General features: G+C 34.7%; 1 protein-coding gene and 1 pseudogene across 2 annotated transcripts in view; one reads left to right on the top strand and one right to left on the bottom strand.

Annotated features, from left to right (window-relative positions):
- The window catches only part of Bltp3b (bridge-like lipid transfer protein family member 3B), a 99,529-nt gene that overhangs the window by 33,439 nt on the left and 40,968 nt on the right, over positions 1 to 25,122 (top strand). For both annotated transcript variants that reach the window (XM_047548892.1, XM_047548893.1), the window contains 6 exons: positions 4,386 to 4,548; positions 6,207 to 6,245; positions 15,698 to 15,789; positions 20,792 to 20,981; positions 21,611 to 21,751; positions 22,951 to 23,121. In XM_047548892.1, coding sequence (XP_047404848.1) covers positions 4,386 to 4,548; positions 6,207 to 6,245; positions 15,698 to 15,789; positions 20,792 to 20,981; positions 21,611 to 21,751; positions 22,951 to 23,121 — 796 coding nt within the window. The remainder of the gene's footprint in view (positions 1 to 4,385; positions 4,549 to 6,206; positions 6,246 to 15,697; positions 15,790 to 20,791; positions 20,982 to 21,610; positions 21,752 to 22,950; positions 23,122 to 25,122) is intronic.
- LOC124982363 (suppressor of cytokine signaling 6-like) lies at positions 12,821 to 14,417 on the bottom strand (annotated as a pseudogene).

Here is a 25,122-nt window from a genome sequence, read left to right as displayed (position 1 = left end):
TTGGCCTTCTTGGTGTTCTTCAGACTTGTCTTGCGTGTTTCCATCTCAAGTTTTTGCCCTTGCTGTTCTTCTGCCTAGAGCATGTTTCCTCCAAATATTTACATAGCTAGTTCCTTCTCTTTGTCTCCTTCATTTATACTACTTATTTTGCATTTTTATAGTTACTTTCATAGTTATCAGAATCTGACTTACCGTGGATTTGTTTCTTTTTATTCTGTGTCTCCTTCCCATGAAGACAGAGATTTTAATCTTTGGTTCATTTTCAGATACCTGGTGCTTATTAAATTGTGAGTACTAGCAAATATTTATTGAACGAATAAATGAAATTGGCAAGGCATTGTATATTCTGCCTTCCTACCCATATTCCTTCCAGATTTATCTTGTGCTATCCTGGCCTTTTTATTTTCCAGTTGCTGATCTTTTTTCAGTTCTGTTTTATACCATGCTCAGTTGTTTCTCAGAATTTTGATGCATTTTATTCCTCTTTGCTTATAATACTTTGCCTGCCACCTTCTCTTCCTTGCCCAGTTAATTCTTCACAATCTTTATTTTTTCCCACATTTTTTATCGATGCATTATAGTTGTACATTCTGTTTGGGTTTGTTGTTACATATTTGTATATGCACAGAATACACAGTATACCAATTTAATTTGGCCCGTATCATTCCCCAGCACTTTCCCTCTCCCCCACACTTCTCTCTCCTTGGTCCCTTTCCTCATTGATGTCCCCTTAATTTTCATGAGATCCACCCCCATCTTTTTCTCCTTTTCCTCTCTAGTTACTGCATGTGAGAGAAAACATATACTCTTAACCTTCTGAGTTTTACTTATTTCACATAACATAATGATCTCTAGTTCTCTCCATTTTCCTGCAGATGAATAATTTCAGTTTTCTTTATGACTGAATAAAACTTTATTGTGTACATATACCACATTTATTCTTTATGCATTCATTTGTTGGTGGACATCCAGACTGGTTCCATAGTTTGACTATTGTGAATTGTGCTGCCTTAAACGTGGGTATGCATGTTTCACTGTAGTATGATGACTTTAGTTCTTCAGGACAAATACTGAGTAGTGGTATAGTATAGCTGGGTCATCTTCTCATCCTTTAGATATGAGTTCAAAAACCTCTGTTTCAAAGAAGCTCTGCATTAGGGCCCCTCCAGTATTCTCTTAGTCATACTCTTTGATCTTCTGTCTCATTAGCTGAACCAAAAACTTCACAAGGTCAGGGACCTTGAGTATACCGCTCACCAGTGTGTCTCTATCATGATTCCTCAATAAGTACTTATTAGATGCTTCCTTCTAGCCCTGATATTCTTCTTCAAGGAAGTGACAGGTTGTTCTGTTCATTTGTTTTAAAGATTATCTATGTTTAGGAAGGACAGCCTATCAAAAACTTAATGGTACAGACTTAAAGAGCAATGGTACAGAATAGAAGACAAAGACAGGCCCACACAGATACAGTCAGCTGGTACTTGACAAAGGTGCCAAAACATACATTGAAGAAAAGATAGCCTTTTTAACAAATTGTGCTAGGACAGCTGGTTATCCATATGGAAGAATGAAACTAAACCCTCTCTCTCACCCTGCACAAAAATCAACTCAAAATGAACCAAAGACCTTGGAAGTAGACCAGAAACTATGCAACTCATAGAAGAAAATATAGGGTCAACACTCCAGCTTTTAGTCACAATGACTTTCTCAATAGGACCCCTAAAGCTCAAGAATTAATGCCAAGAAATAATAAATGAGATGGCACCAAATTAAAAAGCTTCTACACAGCAAGGAAACAATTAGGAATGTGAAGAGAAAACCCACAGAATGGGAGAAACTCTTTGCTAGCTACTCCTCTGACAGAGGATTAATATCTAGACTATATAAAGAGCTCAAAAACTTAATAACAATCAAATAATCTAATTAATAAAAGAGCAAATGAACTAAACAGACACGTCTAAAAAAAAACTACAAGTGGCCAATAAATACATGAAAAAATGTTCAACCTTAGCATTTAGGGAAATGCAAATCAAAACTACACTGAGACTAGATCAGTCAGATTAGGAGTCATCAAGAATACAAATAGTAAATTCTGGAAAGGGTGTGGAGAAAAAGGAACACTTTTACACTGTTGGTGGGATTGTAAATTAGTACAGCTGCTATGAAAATCAGTATGGAGGCTCCTCAAAGACTAGGCATGGAACCACAGTTTGACCCAAATATACCACTTTTTGGTATTTATCCTAAAGAATTAAAGTCATCTTACTATAGTGATACATGCATACCCTTGTCTGTAGCAGCACAATTCACAATAAACTGTGGAACCAGTCTGGGTGTCCATCAACAGATGAATGGATAAATAAATGTGATATATATACACAATGGAGTTTTATTCGGCCCTTAAAGAAGAATGAATTATGTCATTTGCAAGAAAGTGAATGGAACTGGAGACCATCATGTTAAGTGATGTAAGTCAAACTCAGGTTAAGGGTCCTACATTTTTCTCTCACATGTGGATGCTGGAGAGAAAAGGAAAACAAAGGTGGGGGTGAATTCCTAAAAATCAAGGGGAGATCAAGAAAAGGGACCCCAAGGGATGGGAGGCAGTGAGGGTAGAGGGAATGCTGGGGAATGATAGTGGCTAAATTATGTTGTTGCATGTATGAATATTTAATAACAAATTCCATCACTAGGTACAAGTATAATGCACCAATAAAAATATGGAAAAAAACTTAATGATATTGAGTCAGACATGATTAATGGGAAGTATAATACAACTTAACATTATAATACAACCTAGCATCATTGATCAAATATTGGTTAAAAATGAACTTTGTGTTTTTCAGTTGACATTCTATGAGAAAATATGAATCCAGGTAGAATCTGTCTCAAGAAATTCTGGTTTGTCATCAGTGGAGAAGTATGTGTGTGTTGATAGGTATTCTTTTTGACATGTAAAGCATGCACATGACTCAGGACACGGTTGCTTTAATATTTAACTTAAAAAAAGTAATTTTGTCTTTGGTTTCACTTTCACAAAAGTACTTCCTAGGTAAAGTTAGCAATTTTTCATTTTTTAGGATTGTTTTGGGGATTAAGTAATATATATGAAAGTATTTCAAAATTCCTTTGTAGTTTATTATAATAAATAGTTGTGACATTAGGCATATAAGTTCAAGTTTCTTGTTATGTTTGTTCATTCAAAAGTAGAGATAAAATTAGTATTGACCATCACAGGAATTAGGTGTAGTAGTCATGCATGCAAAGAATAATAAACCCATGGCATACAGTAAACCCTTAGAACATGTTAGTTGTTACATTAACTGTTATTGTTTCCAATATTTTTTTAAGCTAAAGATTTTTACTGGGCTGGGAATGTAACTCAGTGATGGGATGCTTACCTGCTGTGCATGAGGTCCAGGGGTCAATCTCTGGCACTGGCACTGAAAAAAAAAAAAAAAAAAAAAAAAAAAAAAAAAAAAAAAAAATCAAAGTCTTGTCTCCTTTCTAATATTTGACACTTTCCTTTAACATTTATGGTTGGAACTGGGGTTGTGGCTCAGTAGTAGAACACTGGCATGCGTGAGGTCTTGGGTTCAATTCTCAGCACTGCGTATAAATACATAAAGTAAAGGTCCATTGAAATGGTAATAGTTATATAAAAAAAATTTATGGTTCGGTTCCGTTATCTCCTATAGAAAGAATAATTGGTATTTGTACAGCTAATTCAAGATTTTAAATAATTGTTGTTTTAAAGTATCACACAGAAAACACCAAATTTGGCTTCTAAATAGACTATTTAACACAATATATATGTTCCAGATTTTATTCTGAAATGCTTAAGATCAGTTTCTAATACCAGCAATCCCCAGATAATTCTAGAAGGAGTACTATTGTCCTTTGGCCATTATTCTTGGGATAATGAATGACACCTGTTGCTGTTGGTTGCTGCAACTGCTGCTGCTGCTCATTCCCCTCCCTTCTTTGTACCTTGGTTAATAGCATTGGACTATCCCTTTCTATGATTCAGTCTGTAGTGAAATGAACAAAATGTCAACCCCACTGTTTGCATAGTGTGTGGAAAATAGTGGTAGGTACCCACTAAATACTGGACAAGTTGGAAAAAAGTAAGAATGAGAGCTTGTTTATGGGAACATGACATTCAAACGGGTGCCACCCAAACTGTACGCTTTGTATAAGAGCGCTGTGGATATGAGAAATCAAAACAACAAAACACGTTGAACATGGATTAAGCAGAACCTATCGCTGTGGTTTTGTGCTTCTTAGAGCCACTATTATGTTTTTAATGCTCTGTATATTTGCAAGAATGATGCTGGCATATAGTAACTGACACTAAAATACATGTAACATATATTCTCTTTCAGATTTACCAAAAATTTATCTCCTGACAAGATAAATCTAAGTACTCTTAAAGGAGAAGGTGAACTGAAGAATTTGGAGTTGGATGAAGAAGTGCTCCAGAATATGTTGGATTTGCCCACGTGGCTTGCTATCAACAAAGTTTTTTGTAACAAAGCATCGATTAGGGTAAGACTTTAACATCTGTGAAGGGCCTCATCTTATGTTATCATTTTTTAATTCATCTCTATCCTTTAAAATAAATATTTTGTGTTAAATCATTATATGAAGAAGTCCTTTGTTGAAAGAAATATATCTTTGCATAAATATTTATGACTGTGTACCTTATGAATATAATTGAAGTCATTAATATTCAGATTTTAATTTTGTTTATAATATAATAAATATTTTAAGTAAAATCATTACTTTGTTAGTAATAAAATAATTAATTTGGCCCATATTAAAAAATCATTTTTTTCATAATATTCACCAATTGGAACTTTTTTCCCCCCTCTTCTTATGGTGCTAGGGATCAAACTCAGGACGTTATGCCTGCTATGCAATCTTTCTACCATTAAGCTATATCCCTAATCCTAAATGAGACAATTTAAATTTGTAGCAAGTAGTATTTTACTTCAAGTGAAAGCATAAGAACTGTTATTTCTTACTTGCTTTTATTATGCTTTTATTTGGAATTTTATCTGTTTTGTCATTTGTTTCTTTCTAAAAGTTTAAAGGTTTCTGTTTACTGTTTTTACCATACTCTGTACTTACTATAAGTTATTATCCTTATCTTTGTTGATTTGTATCACTTCTTACTTTTAAAGACCAGTCTGAGGGGTTGGGGTTGTGGCTCAGTGGTGGAGCACTTGCTTAGCATGTGTGTGGTACTGAGAATCGAACCCAGTACCTCACCAGTATTGGGTTCGATTCTCAGTACCACATAAAAAAATAAATAAAGATAGTACGTCTATTTACAGCTGAAAATATTTTTTAAAAAACAGGCTTAGTTTGAGAGTCTACTTACTTGAAATACACTGCATGTTAATTTTTTTCACAAAATTAAAATTTGGGTTTCTAAGAAAAGATTGAAAATTTTTCCTGTATTTTTTTTTGCGGGTGGGGGGTTACCGGGGATTGAACTCGGGGGCACTCGACCACTGAGCCACATCCCCAGCCCTGTTTTACATTTTATTTAGAGACAGGGTCTCACTGAGTTGCTTAGTGCCTTGTTAAATTGCTGAGGCTGACTTTGAACTCACAATCCTCCTACCTCAGTTTCCTGAACTGCTGGGATTATAGGCATGCACTACCATACCTGGCTTCCTGTATACTTTTATGGTAATCTTTATTTTGGTTCTATCCTCCATAGACCCAAATACCTACACAGACTTGACATTTTTAGTGCAGGATATAGTTGAGCCTTAAGTTTTTATATTGCCTGAATTTTACATTAATGGCCTTAACTTTTGTATTTGTTTGAATATTTACAAAAATATTGGTCAGAATTCTGTTAAATAAACAACAGTGATTATGCGTTGCTTGGAATTCTTAATTTAAATCATGAAATTAAAATATGTTTTTAAGGACTGGGAAAAACATAATTAAAAGAACTTGAAATTTTTAGTCAATTAAGAAAATACAGCTAGTAATTTTTTTAATAAGATAGATACATCTGATTTCAAAGGTATGAATGAGCTGCCTAGTTTATTATTTTGCATTTTAAGAAAAAAGTCATCCCATAGAATTTGGTGTCTATCACTATATAAAGATAGTATTTGTAATTAATTACCGTTTTATATATTTATTTTTAGTACTTCATTTTAATGAAAAAAATTTATTTGTAGATCCCATGGACAAAACTGAAAACACATCCTATCTCTTTGGTGAGTTTTGATAATGCCTATAAATAAACATTTCTATATGTCAGTTATCTATTCTGTAAATGTTTTGGTTTCATGGAAACAATTTCTGGGATTTTTCCACCCACTAGCTTTCCTTTTGTATTGATTTGACTTAGTTTTTTGAACCTTTGTATGAGAAGTTTGAACTTCAAAAGGAGAGCATATACTTTTTCAGGTTTAGAATATTATATTCTAAGTTGATACATTTAAAAAAAATTAAATACATAATATTGGAGTTCATTTTCCCTTAATTATATAAGCATGGAATATTATTTGTTCCAATTCAGTTTCTAGTACCTATCATTTCCCTTCCTTCCTCCCTCCCCTGTTCTCTTTTCCCTACTTTACTGGTCTTTCTTCTATTTTTTTATAGTTTTTAAATAACACATTATGGGTGTACATAAAGGTGAAATCCACTGTGTATATTCACATATGTATGTACTGAGAGTCTACTGTGAACAGAGAGTACCTCTGAGTTACATAGGATAGTTTGGTCACTTTCATTCTATTCTTCCTCCCCTTTCCCATCCTAATTTCCTTCCCCTCAATCCCTTTCCTCTAGTCCACTGATCTCCTATTTTCATGTAATTTCCCAATATCCCCACTTTTCTTTCTTTCTTTTTTTCTTTTTTAAACTTATTTTGGTCTAATGCATATGAGAGAAAATATTTGATCCTTGACTTTCATGATGTTCTTCAGGTTCATCCATTTATCAGTCAGTGCCACAATTCTTTTTATGGCTGAATAAAACTTCATTTTGAATATAACCATGTTTTCTTTATCTATTAATTTGTCAATGGTTATTTGGTCTGGTTCCATATAAGTTGTTATATTTTATAGCATCATTTAAACTCTTTATTGACATACTATGGTGTAGGGAGTCTCTCTGCCATGTCCTGCGTGCATGAGAAAAGGATTAACTGCTGGAGGATGAGGTCGGCTATAAATAAATCAATAAATACACAAGAGCCAATAATGAGAGGGGGCGTGACGGGTCTGGCCATACCAACTCTGGCCTCTAAGAACATGGAGTAGCGCAACTGTCTTTTATTTATAGACACACAGGTAAATGGGCCCAGAACAGGAGGATCTACTGTGATGAGCAAGATAGAGTGGACTTAGGGGAGTCATTTTCTCAGGGAAACTAGACAGGGAACTGTCTGATTCTGCTAGATAAGGATGGCTTCCCACACTATGGAATTCTTATTTTAAGAGCATGTGATCCAGATGTTTCTGTGTATTTTGTTTTACTGATCTAGTAAATTAAGTACTTCTTTCTTTAATATACTTTGCTTTTTGAAGAAAATTGATCATTTGATCATTTATTCATTCATTCTGTAATTTATTTTTTCAGTGTTAGAGATTGAATCCAGAACCTTGAGCCTCCTGAGCTTGTGCTACCATTTATTTATACCCTCAGTTCCATAAATATTTATTTTTTTATTTGTTCTTATTAGTTATACATGACAGTTGAATGTATTTTGACATACGTATATGAAGTATTACCTTCTCATTCTTCTGGTTGTACGTGATGTAGAATTACATTGGTCATGTAATCATATTTGCACATAGGACAGTGATGTCCAATTCATTCTAATGTCTTTCCCATTCCTATCCTCCCTCTCTTTCCCCCATTCCTCTCTGTCCAATCCGGCGAACCTATACTCCCCCCCACCCCCTTGATAGTCAGCATCCACATGTCAGAGAGAACATTCGGACTTTGGTTTTTTTGGGATTGACTTATTTCACTTGGCATGATAGTGTCCAGTTCCATCCATTTACCTGCAAATGCCATCATTTCATTCTTCTTTATGGCCGAGTAATATTCCATTGTGTATATGTACCACATTTTCTTTATCCATTCATCTGTTGAAGGGCACTATGTTGGTTCCATAGCTTAGCTATTGTGAATTGAGCTGCTGTGAACATTGATGTGGCTGCATCATTGTAATATGCTGATTTTAAGTCCTTTGGATATATACTGCAGAGTGGGATTACTGGGTCAAATGGTGATTTCATTGCAAGTTTTCTAGGGAATCTCCATACTGCTTTCCAGATTGGTTGCACCAATTTGCAGTCCCATCAGCAATGTATGAGTGTACTTTTTTTCCCACCTCCTCGCCAACATTTATTGTTGTTTGTATTCTTGATAATTGCCATTCTGACCGAAATGAGATGAAATCTCAATGTAGATTTAATTTGCATTTCTCTAACTGCTAGTGGTGTTGCACATTTTTTCATGTATTTGTTGACTGTATTTCTTCCTCTGTGAAGTGCCTGTTCAGTTCCTTTACCCATTTATTATTTATTTATTTGCCCATATATTTATTTATTTTTATGTGGTGCTGAGGATCAAACCTAGTGCCTCACATGTACTAGGTGAACCCTCTACCATTGAACCACAACCCCAGCCATGGGTTATTCGTTTTTTGGTTCTTTATTTGTCCTCGAGATCAATATGATATCTGAGGTGCAGGTGGCAAAGATTTTCTTCCATTTAATAGCTTTCTTTTTACATTCTTGATTATTTTCCTTGCTGTGAAGAAGCTTTTTAGTTTGATTCCATTCCATTTGTTGATTTCATTTTACTTCTTGCGCTTTAGGAGTATTGTTAAGGAAGTCAGTTCCTAAGCTGACATGATGTACATTTGGGCCTGCATTTTCTTCTACTAGGTGCAGGGTTTCTGGTCTAATACCTACATCTTTGATCCACTTTGAGGTTTCTTTTGAACAAAATTTTAATTTACACACTATATCTAGGAGCAGGTACATAAACTCTTATACAATTACTTTCCAAAAATGTGTAAGAAATTACTATAATTTGTTTACAAACCAAAACATGTATTAAAATTGTTGGCCTTTGGATAGTTTGTTCTGTGGTGTTCTCAGTACAAATGGTACACACCTAATTTGAAACATACATAAAAGGGGGGAACTGCAGCAATCTGGATTGCAAGTATTCATGGCATTCCAACGACTATGAAATTTCTTTAACTCAACATGTATACTATTACAAAATTCTGTAAGAATTTTTTATCATATTGCTGTAGCATTTGGTTTACTTTTCAGGAACAGTGACTACACATTTTGCCATGTTATGATTGATCAATAAAAAAGTTGTTTATAAAATACCTCTTTACAGGATTGTAAAAAGAAACCAAATTTGTGTACTAGTGTACCAATACCTTTAGAAATTTAAGTTTATTTATGGAACTGACTATTGTTCCTTATTAGAGTATTCAATAAAACTGTCTATTGCTGGTAGTGTGATTTCACTTTCAAATTAATACTTCATAGTCAATGAAAAGCAATTAAAATGTAAATCAAAATATATTATTTTGAATCATTCATAAAGCAATATCTCCCATATACTATGTGACATCTACAGTAATTAAAATTGGCATTCCTGAAAGCACTGTTAAAAAGATAGACCTGTGGCACTAGCAGAGACATTGCATAAACCTATTTAAGATTTCAGTAAGTTTTAACCTGTTTCAATAATATTGGCTCAGAAAATATAATGATTACTTTGTGTTTAATTTCCTATATGGCATTTATTTTGCTTTTTGGCACATGATTTTCTTCAACAGCAAGAGGGCTGCCCTGGGTAGCTGGTTTCCTTAAAACTATTTTTAGTTTTGTGGTCATTTCCTGTGATATAATGTGTGACCCTCTAAATTTTCATATTGCACCAAGCAGAAAGAAAACAGTTTTACTTAGACAGAAAGAGGAGACATTTTTCAAGTACTTTTCATAGCTTTTTTTCATTTATAAAAATGCACTGAGTGTCATAGTAAGCCTCAAAATAGCTTCCAGCCTCCATCATGCTCTATGATGAAATATTTGATTTAAAACAAAGTAACCTCTGATTTGTTTATTGTCACAAATGGAAGCAACTTTCCTGTTTTCCAAGAGCTCAGATTTCTTTTAAGTACATATTTGAGAATCACTTAGGTTTTGTGTTCATATCATCTAAGTTTCCTTTCAACAGAATCCATAAACTTCAATAATCAGATCTAGACCAAACTATAGGAAAAAGATCTTTTTCCCCACTTTTCACTTTTACCAAACTGTTTCAGTACCAGAAAAGCCAATCTTCCACGTTATGTTGAGGTACCTATGTCAAAGGGGTGTCTCTCTACACATAAGCAGAAAATTTTGCAATACACTTTTCTGTTTATGAATTTAATTTTCTTGGCAAATACTTTGATTTTTATCTATATATAATCAGAACCTAGGTTTCAAGTTGAATTATAATAGGGCATATTACTTTAAGGTACACAAAAGTACATAAAAAATTGGCTTTCCAAATTAGAATAGTATCAAGACTTGCCCTCCAAAAAACAAAAAATGCAATTTTAAAAACATTTAGATGAAGATCAGAATAATCTTGACACTACATGGGCATATTTTAAGCACCTGGTGTTATGAGGAAATGCGGGGGCAAACTACATCCACGGAGATGGGTAGGTGTGGTCTCAAGGCATCTGCACCACCAGCTCCATCAAGGACACACAGACACAGAGAAGCCATGCCAACACTCGCCAGTAGCACAAGCAACTGTGACAACACCTCCCATCTAACGTGGATGCACAGGGACTTCCATCTCACCCTAGATATGTTTTAAGTTGTTTAAAAATAAATAGTTTTGCAAAAAAAAATAGTTAAATGTCTTGCATCAGTTTGATCACAAGCTTACAGCTCTGTAATAGTTCTTAATCCAAATAGCTTATAGTTAACACTTAAATTATATTATTACAGTATATGAATATATGCCATATTCTATCTTATTAGGTGAAAACATCAGAAAATGAGTCTTTGTAACAAGGTTCAATCAACATCTCACCAAAATGAAGTACCTTTTTCCCCCTTTAAGTCAAAATACAATAAGACTGTGATATGGCATTGTGCCTTTTCTTGGTAATAGCTCCATTCTGTCTCTAAGAACAGGCTGGGGATGAATCCCAATACCCCCCCACCCCCACCCCCCCCCCCCCAAAAAAAAAAAAAAAAACTAAGGAAAAAGTGAGGATACAGAGATGTTCGATGACAAAGCCAGCAAGTTTGGACCAAAGACCTTTATCCTTGTGTTTTAAAGAAGGGAAGACATAGGAAAACTTCAAGTAAACAAGAAGAAATGTTCAACATTTTGCTTTAAGGATAGCTGGAAATGTTTTCTGAATGGAACAATCTGAAAATACATTGTAGAATCACAAAGTGAAAAAATGCTCCACATTCCAAAATAACTAGAAATTCTCAGGCATAATATCCTTTCCCATTGACTGACTCAGAGAGAAAAAAACGTGAGGCCAAATTACTCAAGACTTGGTTCAATGAAAATAACAAAACAAATGAAAACCCTGTTCTGAAACTGCAGGAAGCAGGCTTCTGTGTATCTGTGATACTGTTTTCATCTTTTTCTCATGTGTTAATCCACAGTTTCCAAACATTTTTAACTCAAGTCACTAAGGGCTGATTTTCTGGGGAGCAGGGGAAAGAAGTAGTCAAATCTAGCACATTTTATTATGACTACATAAAAGAAAAATATAAATCAGACTTTAAAACAATCTTTTCTTTCTATTCAAATCAACTTCAAACTTTTATATAAAATTTAACATTGTAAGAGAATCCAATCCCTTTATGAAAATTAGTTCAAATCAAGTTCACCTAAGAAAATGTTGACTAAAGAAATCACAGATAAAACATTTAACCAAAGGAACAGTGCAGGCAAAACGAAAACAACGCTCTCAGAGGAACTGATCCCATTTCTGTAGTCATTGTTCCAGTCTGTAGGTCTTTATGCTATGACATTTTGTACCTGGGTTGAATGACAGAAAAGAACACAACTGCTAAATTCATGATATATATTTTTTTATAATTTTTAAATGTAAGACCATTTATTAAAATGGACAAATCACAAGATGAAAATGAAGGCAACAGAAAAGCAACTTTTCACAACCAAAAAATATTAGCCCAACTTTAAAAATAATTTAGAAGAGTGTTGTAAACATATGTGGCAGATTTGCATCCCATTAACTAAAATGTCAATTCATAATTCTAAATAAATCTTTTTAAGTATGAGATTAAAAAGTCATTTTCAGTATATGTGTAAATAGTTTTATCACATGTTCATTCAATACTAACTTTTGAAAATTGGTTATTTAAAAGGTCAAAGGAATTTTCAGTCTGTAAGTTTCATCCAACTTAGGGTTGAAGACACATGAAATGTGCTTTTAATGCATAAAAATCACAGTGGATAGCAGCAAAGGATTGGGGGGGCATAAAGGAGAATCTGATAATTCACATTGATTATTCTGCACACTAATGAAAGATAATTCACACTTCTAGAACCTCAAGACATCCCTTTTTAAAGAACCACAATAAACCCAAGACACCTTGCAGACACTTCCCCACCCCTAAACAAACTGATGACTCTTACATGTAGAACTAAAATAGTTATGGCAGCAAAAGATTCCAATGGCAGTGAAAGTTGTAAACTGTATTTCAATCTCCTTTTTTCTTATTCCAAAAGTGCAAGATGCAGGGTTCTCAGTCTTTCAGTAATACTTCTCCTGTAAATAATCCTTCATTTTGTTTGGCAAAAGCAATTTCTGAATTAGGTCTATTCCGGTCTATGACATATATTGAAATGACACAGGTACTGCAGAGAATGCACCTTCATGAACCTTGACACCAGATTGGTCAGTCTGACAGGGTATGTTGCAGATCCAGGCAACCAAGATCTTGAATGACAAAAAGCTCCATTTTCAGAGTCCCTGATTGAATGCTTAATTAGATCAACTATGGACATATGTCCTTTCACATCTGGTTGTTCATAAAAACTAAACCTACAATTCGAGTGCTTGATTCTAGTGTGAAGTATTTTACCATGGGAATTAAAGCTCAAGCTTAGAAGATAATGGTGGTCAGAACTATCCCAAACAAGAAAAGAGAGAGCCATTGGGCACATTCGCTAGTTTCTCCTCTGCTTCCCAATGTGTGATTGGGAAGCAGAGGGGAAACTCACTCTCTTGTGAGTTTCCTCACAAGAACCCTCACTTCCAGGACCATCCTTGTTTTGCTCCTCAGTAAGGTTTGTCACAACCATGGGACCACTACTTTGCACAGAGTCACAAACCCTTGCCACCCCAGGGGCAGAGTTAGGATCACAATTCAAATGACAGAGCAGTGCATACTTTCAGACATTTGGGCATCTGTGCCAGTGAGCCCACTGAAGTTCCTTTGGATCTGATTAGTCTGCATTGGAGTAGCAATGGCGAGAGTGGAGGGACCTCATCATGACTTCTCGGGGGCTCTGCAACATGACTTCTGTGGTGTCAATCAACAAGCTGTTCACTGACTGTGGGGCAACAACTAGATCCTGGTCTGCCTGATTCTCATCTTCAGCAAAAGAGCTCCCTCCCACTTGAGGAGGAACTGCAGAGTCCTCCATGGGTGAAGAAGTGTCCAGACAATAGCTGCAAGCTGTCTTTCCAAAGGACACATCCCCTTGTGTAAAGGCACTGCGTACTGAATGTAGTCCTGAGACACAAGTCTAATAACTAGGCACGTGTTGGTCCAGGTGGAGATGCATTCTGCTTCTGGCACACAGTTTCAGTCTGAAGGTCATGGAAATCCTTTTGAATCCTTTTGAATCAGCACGGGACTTGGACTGGAAGAGTGGACCAAAGCTTTGACCCTCACTTCCATTTTGATACAGGTCTCCTCAGTTTGTGGGTTGGAGAGGCCAGGGCGTGGGGCTGCAGTGGTGACTATGGAGGGAAGTGGATCTGATGGGCCTCAGTGCCCTGACGCCCTTGAAGACCACTGGAGCTGAGGAGGAGGAGGTGTCCTCCTTGGCCAAACCCCCAGAGGGCGCGCTGCCCTTTCCCTTGGGCCTCAGCTTCACAGAGCCACCTTTTCAAGGTCCCTGTCAGGCTCTCGCTCTTGGATCTGCTTTTCCCACCTTTCTCATCTTTGCTATTAGTAATCGTAGCTGGCCATTTCTTTACCATAGCAGCTATGAAACAAGCAATCATCTTTCCCAAAGTCACTGGCTAGTGATGGCTGTTGTACTACCATGAAATCAGTGTCTTCTTTACTTTTATTGAAGTTAAAAGACTTCTGAAAGGTTTTAAGACTACTTTTCTTCATTATGACCAGTTACCTAATCCAAGGGATCAATTTCTCTCTGGAATATCACACCGGAACATCTGGAGAGGCAGCAATGCTGTATCTATACATTTTTTCCAGCTTCACTTGACCCCTGGAACCATTTTCTGCAACTGCTCGGGCCTGCTCCTAACCCTCCCCCACAGGACAGCTGTGCTTGTCCCCCTCCCAGGCAGCTCTGCCCCCCACCACCCGCCTCCACCTGGTCCCCCTCCTCTAGCAGGTCTCCTGGGCTGTTGCGCCCTGGCCCAGGCCTAGCCCTTCGCTTTGAGTTGTTTTATGCAGTGTTGGGGGGGGGGCTTAATTCCATTTGGCTACATATGGATTTCCAGTTTTCCCAGGACCATTTGTTGAAGAGGCTATCTTTTCCCTATTGTATGTTTATGGTGTCTTTGTTTCTATGAGATAACTGTATTTATATGGGTTTGTCTCTGCTTTCTATTATGTTCCATTGGTCTTCATGTCTGTTTTGGTGACAATACCATGCTGGTTTTGTTACTATAGCTCTGTAGTATAATTTAAGGTCTGATATTGTGATGCTCCTGTTTCACTTTTTTTGCTAAGGATTGCTTTGGCTGTCATAAATATTTATTGAGCATCCGCTTTGTGCCCTGAGGGAACTTATATTTTAATAGAGGTGACCAACTGAATGAGTACACAAAACAAGATAAGTTCAGATAATAATAAATGTGGCATGTAAAATAGAGAATGAAGAGTGAGCAAAGTGGTTAGTGATGACTACTAAAGACGTTAACTCTTTATTCAACAGGGGAGAAGGAAAAAACCCTGGGAAAGAACCTTTTCCATATGTGGGAATTTATTTTTTCATATTTCTGACTTAATTCACACTTTGATTAGTTTTATGTCTTATCTCAGATCTCAGATTGTTATAAGCTTTTATGAGTGATTAGTTCTAATCATTACTGTATAATTTATCAATAATATATCTGGGTTTAGAGATGGTATGTCCATAAATTCTGATGACCTCATCATTTAGTGGCTTCTTCTGATTGTTTTTCTCCCATACTCATAGAATAGTCACAACTTTTCCACCAGATAAATGCCTTGAGATAGAACTGAGTACTTTATTTTCCTTTCTGGTATTTGTTTTTTTAGAATTTTAGAGACACTTAAGACTCTCTTCATTTACTGTTTAATATGCTCTCAAAGAAATGAAAAAGAAAATAGTCAAATAATACTTTCATAATACAAATAAAGTACAATATTTACTGTTTTATTTACATTTTTAACATTCTTACTAGTCTCTAGATAAAGTAATAATGGAAATGAGTACATGTGAAGAACCAAGAGCCCCTAATGGCCCATCACCGATAGCAACTGCTTCAGGACAAAGGTGAGCTATTTCCATTATTATGTGTGACTGCCAAAGGGAGTTCTTTTCTGTAGTTGGTTCTGTTATCTGCAGTATCAGAACATAAAGAAAATAAAATCTCTTAATCTCAAAAAGTCTCTACTGTAGTCACTTCTCCCATCAAATATCTTACAGATTTAGTTATATACTTTGCAAAATAGCAGGGGATTTTTAGCTACTTGGACTCATCTTGATTTTCTTATTTTAAGTAGTAATGATTATCCAAGGGCAGAGCATCAGCATTGGTATATTACAACCTGAAAATATTAGACAGAAAATTCCAGAGACAAACAATTCATATTGTTTTAAATTCCACATCATTACAGGTAGCATGAAATCTCGTTGCCTCGGATGGAAATGTGAATTATCCTTTTGTCCGGTGTATCTGTGCTGCATAGGCTGCCCATCCATTTGTTACTTGGTAGCTTCCTTGAGTTATTAGATCCATGGTCAATGTATCACAATGCTGTGTTCAAATAACTTATGTAGCAGTATAGGTTAAGTCATGCTGGGCACAGTGGTGTACACCTATAATACCAGTGACTCAGAAGGCTGAAGCAGGAGGATTGCAAGTTTGAGGGCAGCCTCAGCAACTTGGCAAGGCCCTAAGCAACTGAGTGAGTCCCTGTCTCAAAATTAATAAAAAAAAAAAAAAAAAAAAAAAAAAAAAAGGACTGGGGATGTAGCTTGCACCACTAGGTTCAATCCCCAGTACCCACCCCTTAAAAAAAAGATGAGGTTAAATGATTAAGTCTCAATACCTAAGTCATTCACCTCCTGTTACCTTGTGATGTAGGCTTTACATCATCTCACATTATCACAAGAGGCAAGTACAATACAGTAAGATGTTTTGAGAGCGAGATAACATTAATTGTTCTGTTATTAGATATTATTGTTAATCTCCTTCTATGCTTAAGTTAGAAATAAAAATTTAACGTAAGTTTGAATTTATTGGAAAGATATAATACATAGGTTCAGTACTATTCAAGGTTTCAGGCATCCACAGTGAGTCTGGAATGAATCTCTTTCAGATCATGGGGTACTATAATTTCTTTGCATTATCATTTATTATCAATGAAACTTTAAAAGCTTAGTGCTATCTTAATAAATTACAGACCTTTGGGTTACTCTGAAATTCTTTAAATATAAAATGTTCACACTTTCCACATGTTGGATTTCAAAAGTTTAAAGTTTGGTGCTTATGAGATGAAAGCATGAGAACCATTTTGTAAAACCATCTTGAAAAATTAAAATTGTTCTTCAAAAATACCTGTTTGTTTTTTACATTGGACACTTTTGAATTGGGCTGGGCATGTAACTCAGTAGTGCAGTGCTTGTCTGGCATGTACGAGGCCCTGGATTTGATCCTCAGCACTGCAAAAGAAAAAAATTAAAATAAATTTGAAACTTATGTTATACATCATTTCCCGGCACGATTTCTGCTTTGTTTTTGGATTCACATGAAATGTCCACATGTATCTTAATGTAATCTACTTCCTCAAGTTGTGCAACATGGCAGCCCTGAACATCTAGTATTCTTGGTGCTTCTTCTTGAAAATGAATATGGTGCACGTAGACACCCATGCTTATGCTCCTTCTCTTTCACAAAGGTTGAACCACCTTTATATTAGTTCATGCTTTGAGAATATCTACAGTCTGATCAATATCTTTCCACAGTGGAATCTAATGTTGATTCTTTTGCTGCTAAGAGTTGACTGAAGGCCATATAGTATTTATCAAATATATAGTTTATGTTTGGACTACAGTAATGGTGACAGAGAAAAGAATTTCACATTAACTTCTTTTTAATTTGTGCTTCATTCAGCAACTTGAGATTTTAAATTTAGATTATGATTTCAAATTTAATAGAGTAATTGGTCTTCAGATTGGCTTGTCAGAAAGAATTGAGGAAAAAAAAATGCTTTTATTTATTGACAGAAGAAAACTAAAAATTTATATTAAAGGAAAGACATTTTAATTAAATGTGGAAGAAGTGAACCATTTTGTTCATGTGCACTTAGTGTAGTTCTTCCTAATTTATTGTATCAATAAATTACTATTTTGGCCTTGTAAACATATGATAATATCCGTATATTTTGACCTCTGGCAGTATGGTTAATCTATTTTAGTGTTTTCCAGACTTGCCTGATTGTAACAGCCAGTTGGGTGCATATTAAATCTACAGAGTCTTTAAAGCTCCTTCTCTTGAAATTGTGATCCATTAGGTCCAGAATGAGTATCAGAAATATGATTTTTTTTTTTAATGCCAGTGCAGTGGCACATGCCCATATTCCCAGCTACCCAAGAGGTTGAGGCAGAAGTATTGCAAGTTTGAGGCTATTCTGGGCAACTTAGTGATATACTGTTTCAAAATAAAAAACAAAAGGGTCAAGGATATTACCACAGTGGTGGGATACCCTTGTGTTCCATCTCCTGTACCACCAAAAATATATAAATATTGAATATGTATTTTCAACAATCCCTGTAGGCATGTAATGTAGGAAAACACTGATCTTTGTGTTTCTAGCTAAGAGATTAAAATAGAGAAATAGTGATTATCCGACTGACCCTTCCCTATGTAGGCTGATAATGTTTACACAGATTAATTTCTATAAAGATTAATACAAAGTCTCGTAAACTTTTCAAGTTGATAAATATTCAAACTCTGAAGAGACCTATTTGCAAGCTAGAATTCGACCTTTCAAATTTATATTGAATAACATAACCTAAAAAATGTAGACTTTAAAGTGGGTGCAGTGGTATACTACATAATCCCAGAGATTTAGGAGGCTCAGGCAGGAGGATTGAAGGTTCAAGACCAGCTTCAGCAACTTAGCGAGGCCTTCAACAATTTAGTGAGACCCTGTCTCAAAATAAAAACAGGGGTTGGGATTTGGCTCATGTTAAGTGCTCTTGGGTTCAATCCCTTGTATCTGCCAAAAAAAGAAAAACTTTAGTCATTGATTCAGTCTTCCTCCTTTTGACAGTGGATTCTACAATATGGATTGTAACTTATTTATTTTTTGTGCTGAGGATTGATTCCAGGTGCTCATGCATGCTAGGCATGTTCTCTTCCACTGAGCTATACCACTATCCCCACCTGCTCTAATTCCAGGTACATTTAAAAATGTTACAGTTCAGGCTGTGGTTATATCTCCTTTGCAGAACACATGTGTTAAGGCCCTGGGCTCAACACCAGCATTAAAAAAAAAAAAAAAAAAAAAAAAGAATAGATGAATGAATTAAAAGAGATAAGGTTGGATTATTCCAAAAGGGCATTCCCACATAATTATTACATAAATATTTTTCTAACTCTTAAGATTATTTCTGTCTTAAGTAACCAGTATTTGTCCTTAGAATAAAAGCAGTTCTTAGATGCTGATGAGCATTGTCTATTTCTCAGTTTTCTAAACTCAATAGCTGACCACCTTGTTCTATAACAAAATTACTTGAGGCAAGCCAAGGAGTGTGTAAATTACCATATATATATATTATATATTACATATATTATATATATATATATATATAATTTCACCTAAGGTAACAGCAACCTTTTAAGGCAGGTATTTTTATTTTACAAATGAAGAAATTGAGGCTCAGAGACTGTCAACATTTATTAATAATAATTTAGTACTATCAGTAATTCTATAAGTGATAGTTACATTTTATAAAGCATTAATGAGTTAAGAAATGAGTCTATGTGGTTACATAGTTTTTCACTTATTCTATATATAATCTATAAATTGTTTATTTAAAAGATGAGTTATCTAAGTGGGTTCGGTGATACGTGCCTCTGGTCATAGCTACTTGTGAGACAGACAGGTGAATCACCTGTCATATGTTTAAGAATAGGCTGGGCAACATAGCGAACTCCTTCCTGTCTTAAAAATAAAAAGAGAAAGAAAAAGAAAAAAAAAAAGGCTCCCTGAAGCTTGGAAAATTTAAGTAATATATTCACTCATTAAGATAGCAAGTCAAGAAGAATGGCCAGCAGGTATGGGGAGGGTTGTGGATGATGGGTTCTCTTTTAGATATGTTGTGTTTGTATGTGTGAGAGACAGCCAGGTGGAGAGATTGGGTGGACAATTTGAATTTTACAGTCTGAAGTGACAATAAGAGATCTGGATAGAGATATAAACTAAAATGATGGGCATATTGATGATACATGAAATAATCTGCCAATTGTGCAAATTTCTACCACCTTTTCTGCCAAAATACATTCATAGTTTGGGTTCCAGTTATAGTGTACTACTTACATCCTTGAAATGTGACCTTTCTTTACTTTCTTACCTCTCTGTGCCTTTGCTCATCTGCTTTCCCCTTTTCTAAGATTTCCCTTCTCTTGTATTTCTTCCTATGGAAAAATGGTTCTTCTCCATAGTTATGTAAGTAATCTTTCTTCTACGAAGTATTCTGTTGATTCCTTTTTAAAAACTCTTGATTGCAGATTATAATCAGAAAGTTATAGAACTATTAACTTTGTTACAGTTACTAGGGTGTATGTTTTTTTCTCTCAAGTAACTTGTGAGCCCTGTAATGCTACTGCTGGATTTTGGTTTTCTTTATTTTCCAGGATCAGTTACACAGGACAAGTAAATATTTGTTGAATTGAACTAGAAAATACAATTTTTTTCTGACCTCATCCCCTTTAATCTCAATAGCCTTCATGTTAAGAATTTAGCTCTTATTTATAGATGCTAATTGAAGAAGACTTTTTGAGATTAAATAGGTATGAATATTATTAGTAAATTAATTCAGACTACCTTCCAATTTTTAAAATCTTTGACATTTTGAGAACATTTTTATAGCTAATCTGAACTGTAGGTCAGGGTAGATTATTGTTTAACAAAACAAATCAAATTTGTTCTTTTTAAACAAAAATGAACGATGGCATAGCATTAAGTCATTTTATATATGTACTTGTGTGAGAATACTTTGTGTGTGGCTTTAGTGCATTATATTTTGTTTTGCTTTGTTTTTCTAGTGAGTATGGTTTTGCTGAAAAAGTTGTTGAGGGAATTACTGTTTCTGTAAATTCTATTGTCATCCGAATTGGAGCAAAAGCCTTCAATGCATCATTTGAACTTTCTCAGCTAAGGATCTATAGTGTAAATGCAAACTGGGAGCATGGAGATTTGAGATTTACTCGTATTCAAGATCCACAGAGAGGAGAGGTAAATTTTTTTTCTTTCTTTTTTATAAAAATGTTTCAGTGATAAATTTAAAATAATTATATTTTATGTTTGCTCACATTTGCCATATTTGTCTACTATCAGGTTTTTCTCTTTTTGACTTTTTAAATATTTCTACTTTTTCTTTTACTCTTAATCCTTATAAAATGTGGACACATTAATATTTTGACTATGATAAGTCACCTTAGAGAATTAACAAGCCCTTATGATATGTCAAAGTACACTCTACTGTCATGTAGATCTATAAAGAACAAATAAAAAAAGAAAAAAAGAATTAACAAGCCCTGTTTTAACTTTTCAGTTGCTTAATTTAATTTTAAATTTACAAAGTTAAAATATATTATTGGGATCCTTTTTGGTCACATGATTCAAGAGCCTTTTGTACTTTGTCAACTTTCTTAGAATAAAAGTGTTGACAGTTTTATAAATGATAAATATAATTGAGAATACGTGTTACTGAATTTTATGGACATAATTAAAAAATTAAAACAACATGATAAAACATGATAAATGTTTCTAGAATGTCATGAAAATTAGTTGAGAAAATACCATTGTTTTTATTTTTCATTTTCTTTACATGAGTGTGTGAAGCTAATCTCTGTTCTCCTTAGGTTTTGACGTTTAAAGAAATAAATTGGCAGATGATTCGAATAGAGGCAGATGCTACTCAAAGTTCACATCTTGAAATTATGTGTGCGCCTGTTCGATTAATAACCAATCAATCAAAAATCAGAGTCACACTTAAAAGAAGAGTAAGTCAACCAGATTACTCTGTGTGTGTGTGTGTGTGTGTGTGTGTGTGTGTGTGTGTGTGTGTTTTGCTGATGATCAAAACCGGGGTCTTTTTTTTGGGGGTACTGGGGATCGAACCCAGGGCCTTGTGCTTACAAGGCAAGCACTCTACCGAGTGAGCCATCTCCCCAGCCCCCAAAACCGGGGTCTTGTTCATTAGTATTGACAGGAAATTTTAAATAACTTTTTAAGTGGATTATTGGCATACTACGGATGGCATATTAAAACAAGGCAAAATAATTAACGGTGATATAATGTCTCAAGCAATATTTGTGGAAAGTCAGTATAGTTGTAACATTCCTCCATCTTTTAGACTTAATATTTAAATTTTAAATGATTTTTATTTTTGATAAATTGAATAGGTTTCTTAGTTGCTGCATATTTATTGAACATTTGCTGTCTTATAATTTCATTTCTTGGGCTGGAAGTTTACCTTGGTGTTAGAGCACTTGCCAAGCATATGCAAGGCCCTGAGTTCAATCCCTAGCACTATAAAAATAATAAAACATAAAAAAGTAATTATATTTCTCTTATTGAATCTTGCTCAGCAATAAACAACAAAACCCTTATTGGTAACCAAAACTCTTAGTTTTAACTGGTAATTTACTTAAATGGGGGAAGAGAGTTACTTAAGAATATTGAAGTTGTGAATCCCCTATGGTTTTTGGTGAAATTTAATGAGAAAGTGATGACATTTTTAACCAGGGCTCAGTAATTACAGACTCAACAATATAGGCTTGGGTCAGTAGGTAAAAATAACTATATTAAATTGAAAACATTTCTCAAAGTATAGTGTTTAACACAGATATTCAGAAATGTAAAATGTGAATGAAATATAATTTTGGTTTTTAATCCATTTTAATGCCCCTTTCTCTACCGGAATTAGTTGATTTAACACAGGTAATTTTGTGATTTATCAGTTATTAAATGTGGTTATGTAAGTGCTATAGAACTGTACTTGTTAAGGTACAGGAATTTGTTAGTCTTTTGTTACCACTGTTAGCTCTAGCACTAGGAGATATTCCTTCTATATTATTTGTTGAATGAAAGAAGTATCCATATCTATATTTAATTCTATTAAAAACTAAACTTCTTAAAATCTATAAGTGTATTATAAATTTTATTCTTGACTTAATTTTATAAATCATTTTTCTGACAGTTAAAGGACTGCAATGTCATAGCAACAAAGTTAGTTCTAATACTGGATGATTTATTATGGGTTTTGACGGATTCCCAGTTGAAGGCTATGGTACAATATGCAAAATCTCTAAGTGAAGCAATAGAAAAATCAACAGAACAGAGGAAGAGTATGGCTCCTGAACCTACCCAGGTATGCTATAAATTAACAAGAAAAGACTTACTTTACATATAAATAGTTAAAATACCAGAATGGTTAGTTGCTGTTTTATATGAAATGGATTGTAAGATTGAGACCAAGAATCTTTTTTTTTTTTTTTTTTTTTTTTTTTTGGGGGGTGCTGGGGATCGAAGCCAGGACCTTGTGCTTACAAGGCAAGCACTCTACTGACTGAGCTGTCTCCCCAGCTCCAAGAATCCTTTTTATCTAGATATTTTACTATAATTTCACATGCATATCTATATGAAAACAGTAAATATACTATTATGTATATAATGCTTATTTGGTTTAGAACTCTGTATTGAGCACTAGAGTTATTGATGACTTAATATTATATCACTTTTCAGGAAGTTAAAAATTACAATTTTAAAACTTCTAAAGTAAAGGAAGATGATGGAATAAAACCTAGATAATTATAGACAAGAGAGTGTGTGTGGGAATTGATAGCACAGAGAAATAACTGTGGGGAATTGCTGAAGTTGAAAACAAAACTTTTGTTAGAGGTTTCTGACAGCTGGGAGCAAAAAACTAGGAAGCAAGCCAGGCACAGGGGCATACTGCTGTAATCCCAGCTACTTAGGAGGCTGAGGCAGGAGGACTGCAAATTTGAGGCACGTCTCTGTATCCATATCTATATTTAATTCTATCAAAAACTAAGCTTCTTAAAATCTATAAGTGTATTAGCACCTGTCTCAAAAAAAAAAAAAAAATTAAAAGGACTGGAAATATAATACAGTGTTAGAGAGTTTCTGAGTCCAGTTCCAAGTACCTCCAAAACAAAACAAAACTCCCCAAAATGGGGAAGCTTAATGATTTATTTAAATATCACTTTCTTAAAATCAGAAGCATTACTGGTTTGTATAAAAAGAAAAAATGTTTTCTAGTTTTTCCTAGTATTAAATTTGTGCTAATACATGAAAATCTCTGTAGAAGGAAGGGACATGGAAAACTCCAGTGGTTGGTGTCTTTGATAATTTTATTAAAAGCACAAATAAATTGACACTACTTTAACACCACTTTTTGGGAAACAGAGTAATAGATCTTAGGTATGTGACTTTTTGTTGATCTGGCTTGGTATAAGGGAATAGCATTTGAATTAGGCTTTCATTGACTATCAAATTGGTGTTGTTTATTGCCTGCCTGGTATGTCATAAGGTACATAGGTACCCATTGCAATGTGAAAGTATATATTGTTGGACCCTGCTCCCAAGGACCTCAGAATATAATGAGAGAGTGAAATATAAAACAAATACTGTAATTCAACATAAATGTCAGAATGAGGAAATATAGGAGAAGAGGCATAGAAGCACAGAGAAAGTTTTAATTAACTGTTTGCAGTTTGGAAAAGTTTTACAAAGAAGTTAATGAGATTGCATCTTAAAAAGAGTTAACATTTCACAGGCAGACAGGAAAGAAATGTATTTCAGAAGAGACAGTAGTATCTATAAAACTATGGTAGTGTTAAAGAACGTGGGATTTTTTGATAAGATGAGTTTGTTTTTGCCAAAGCAGTGTTTTGGGGGTGAAGTACATGTCCCTCTAAAGATATATTAACAACTTCTCAAGTTTTATGTTTTAAGGAAATTGAGTCTCACACTTTCCACTCCGGTATGTGCTTTTTGAAAAATTTGATCTGGGCTGGGGTTGTGGCTTAGTGGTAGAGTGCTCACCTGGCATGTGTGAGGCACTGGGTTCAATCCTCAATACCACATAAAAATAAATTAATTAAAGACACAGTGTCCATCTACATTTAAAAAAATTTGATCTGCCTGAGAATACTTATTTTTGCATGTCAGACTGATTCTCCCTTTCCATAATTGTTGTCATTCTTCTCTACAAAAGAAAGGAATTCTTCTGACTGAGCCTCAGTCTCTGATGGATTAGGCCAGGTAGGAAGTGGGAAGAAAACACAAAAACAAAAACAATAAAAACCCTCTGGGAACAAGACAGATAGAAATTTGAAATGCTGCTGTT

Source organism: Sciurus carolinensis, chromosome 4 (genome assembly GCF_902686445.1).
Source record: "Sciurus carolinensis chromosome 4, mSciCar1.2, whole genome shotgun sequence".
Classification (NCBI taxonomy): domain Eukaryota; kingdom Metazoa; phylum Chordata; class Mammalia; order Rodentia; family Sciuridae; genus Sciurus; species Sciurus carolinensis.
Note: the sequence above shows the minus strand (reverse complement) of the source record. Positions and strands in the feature narration are given on the sequence as shown.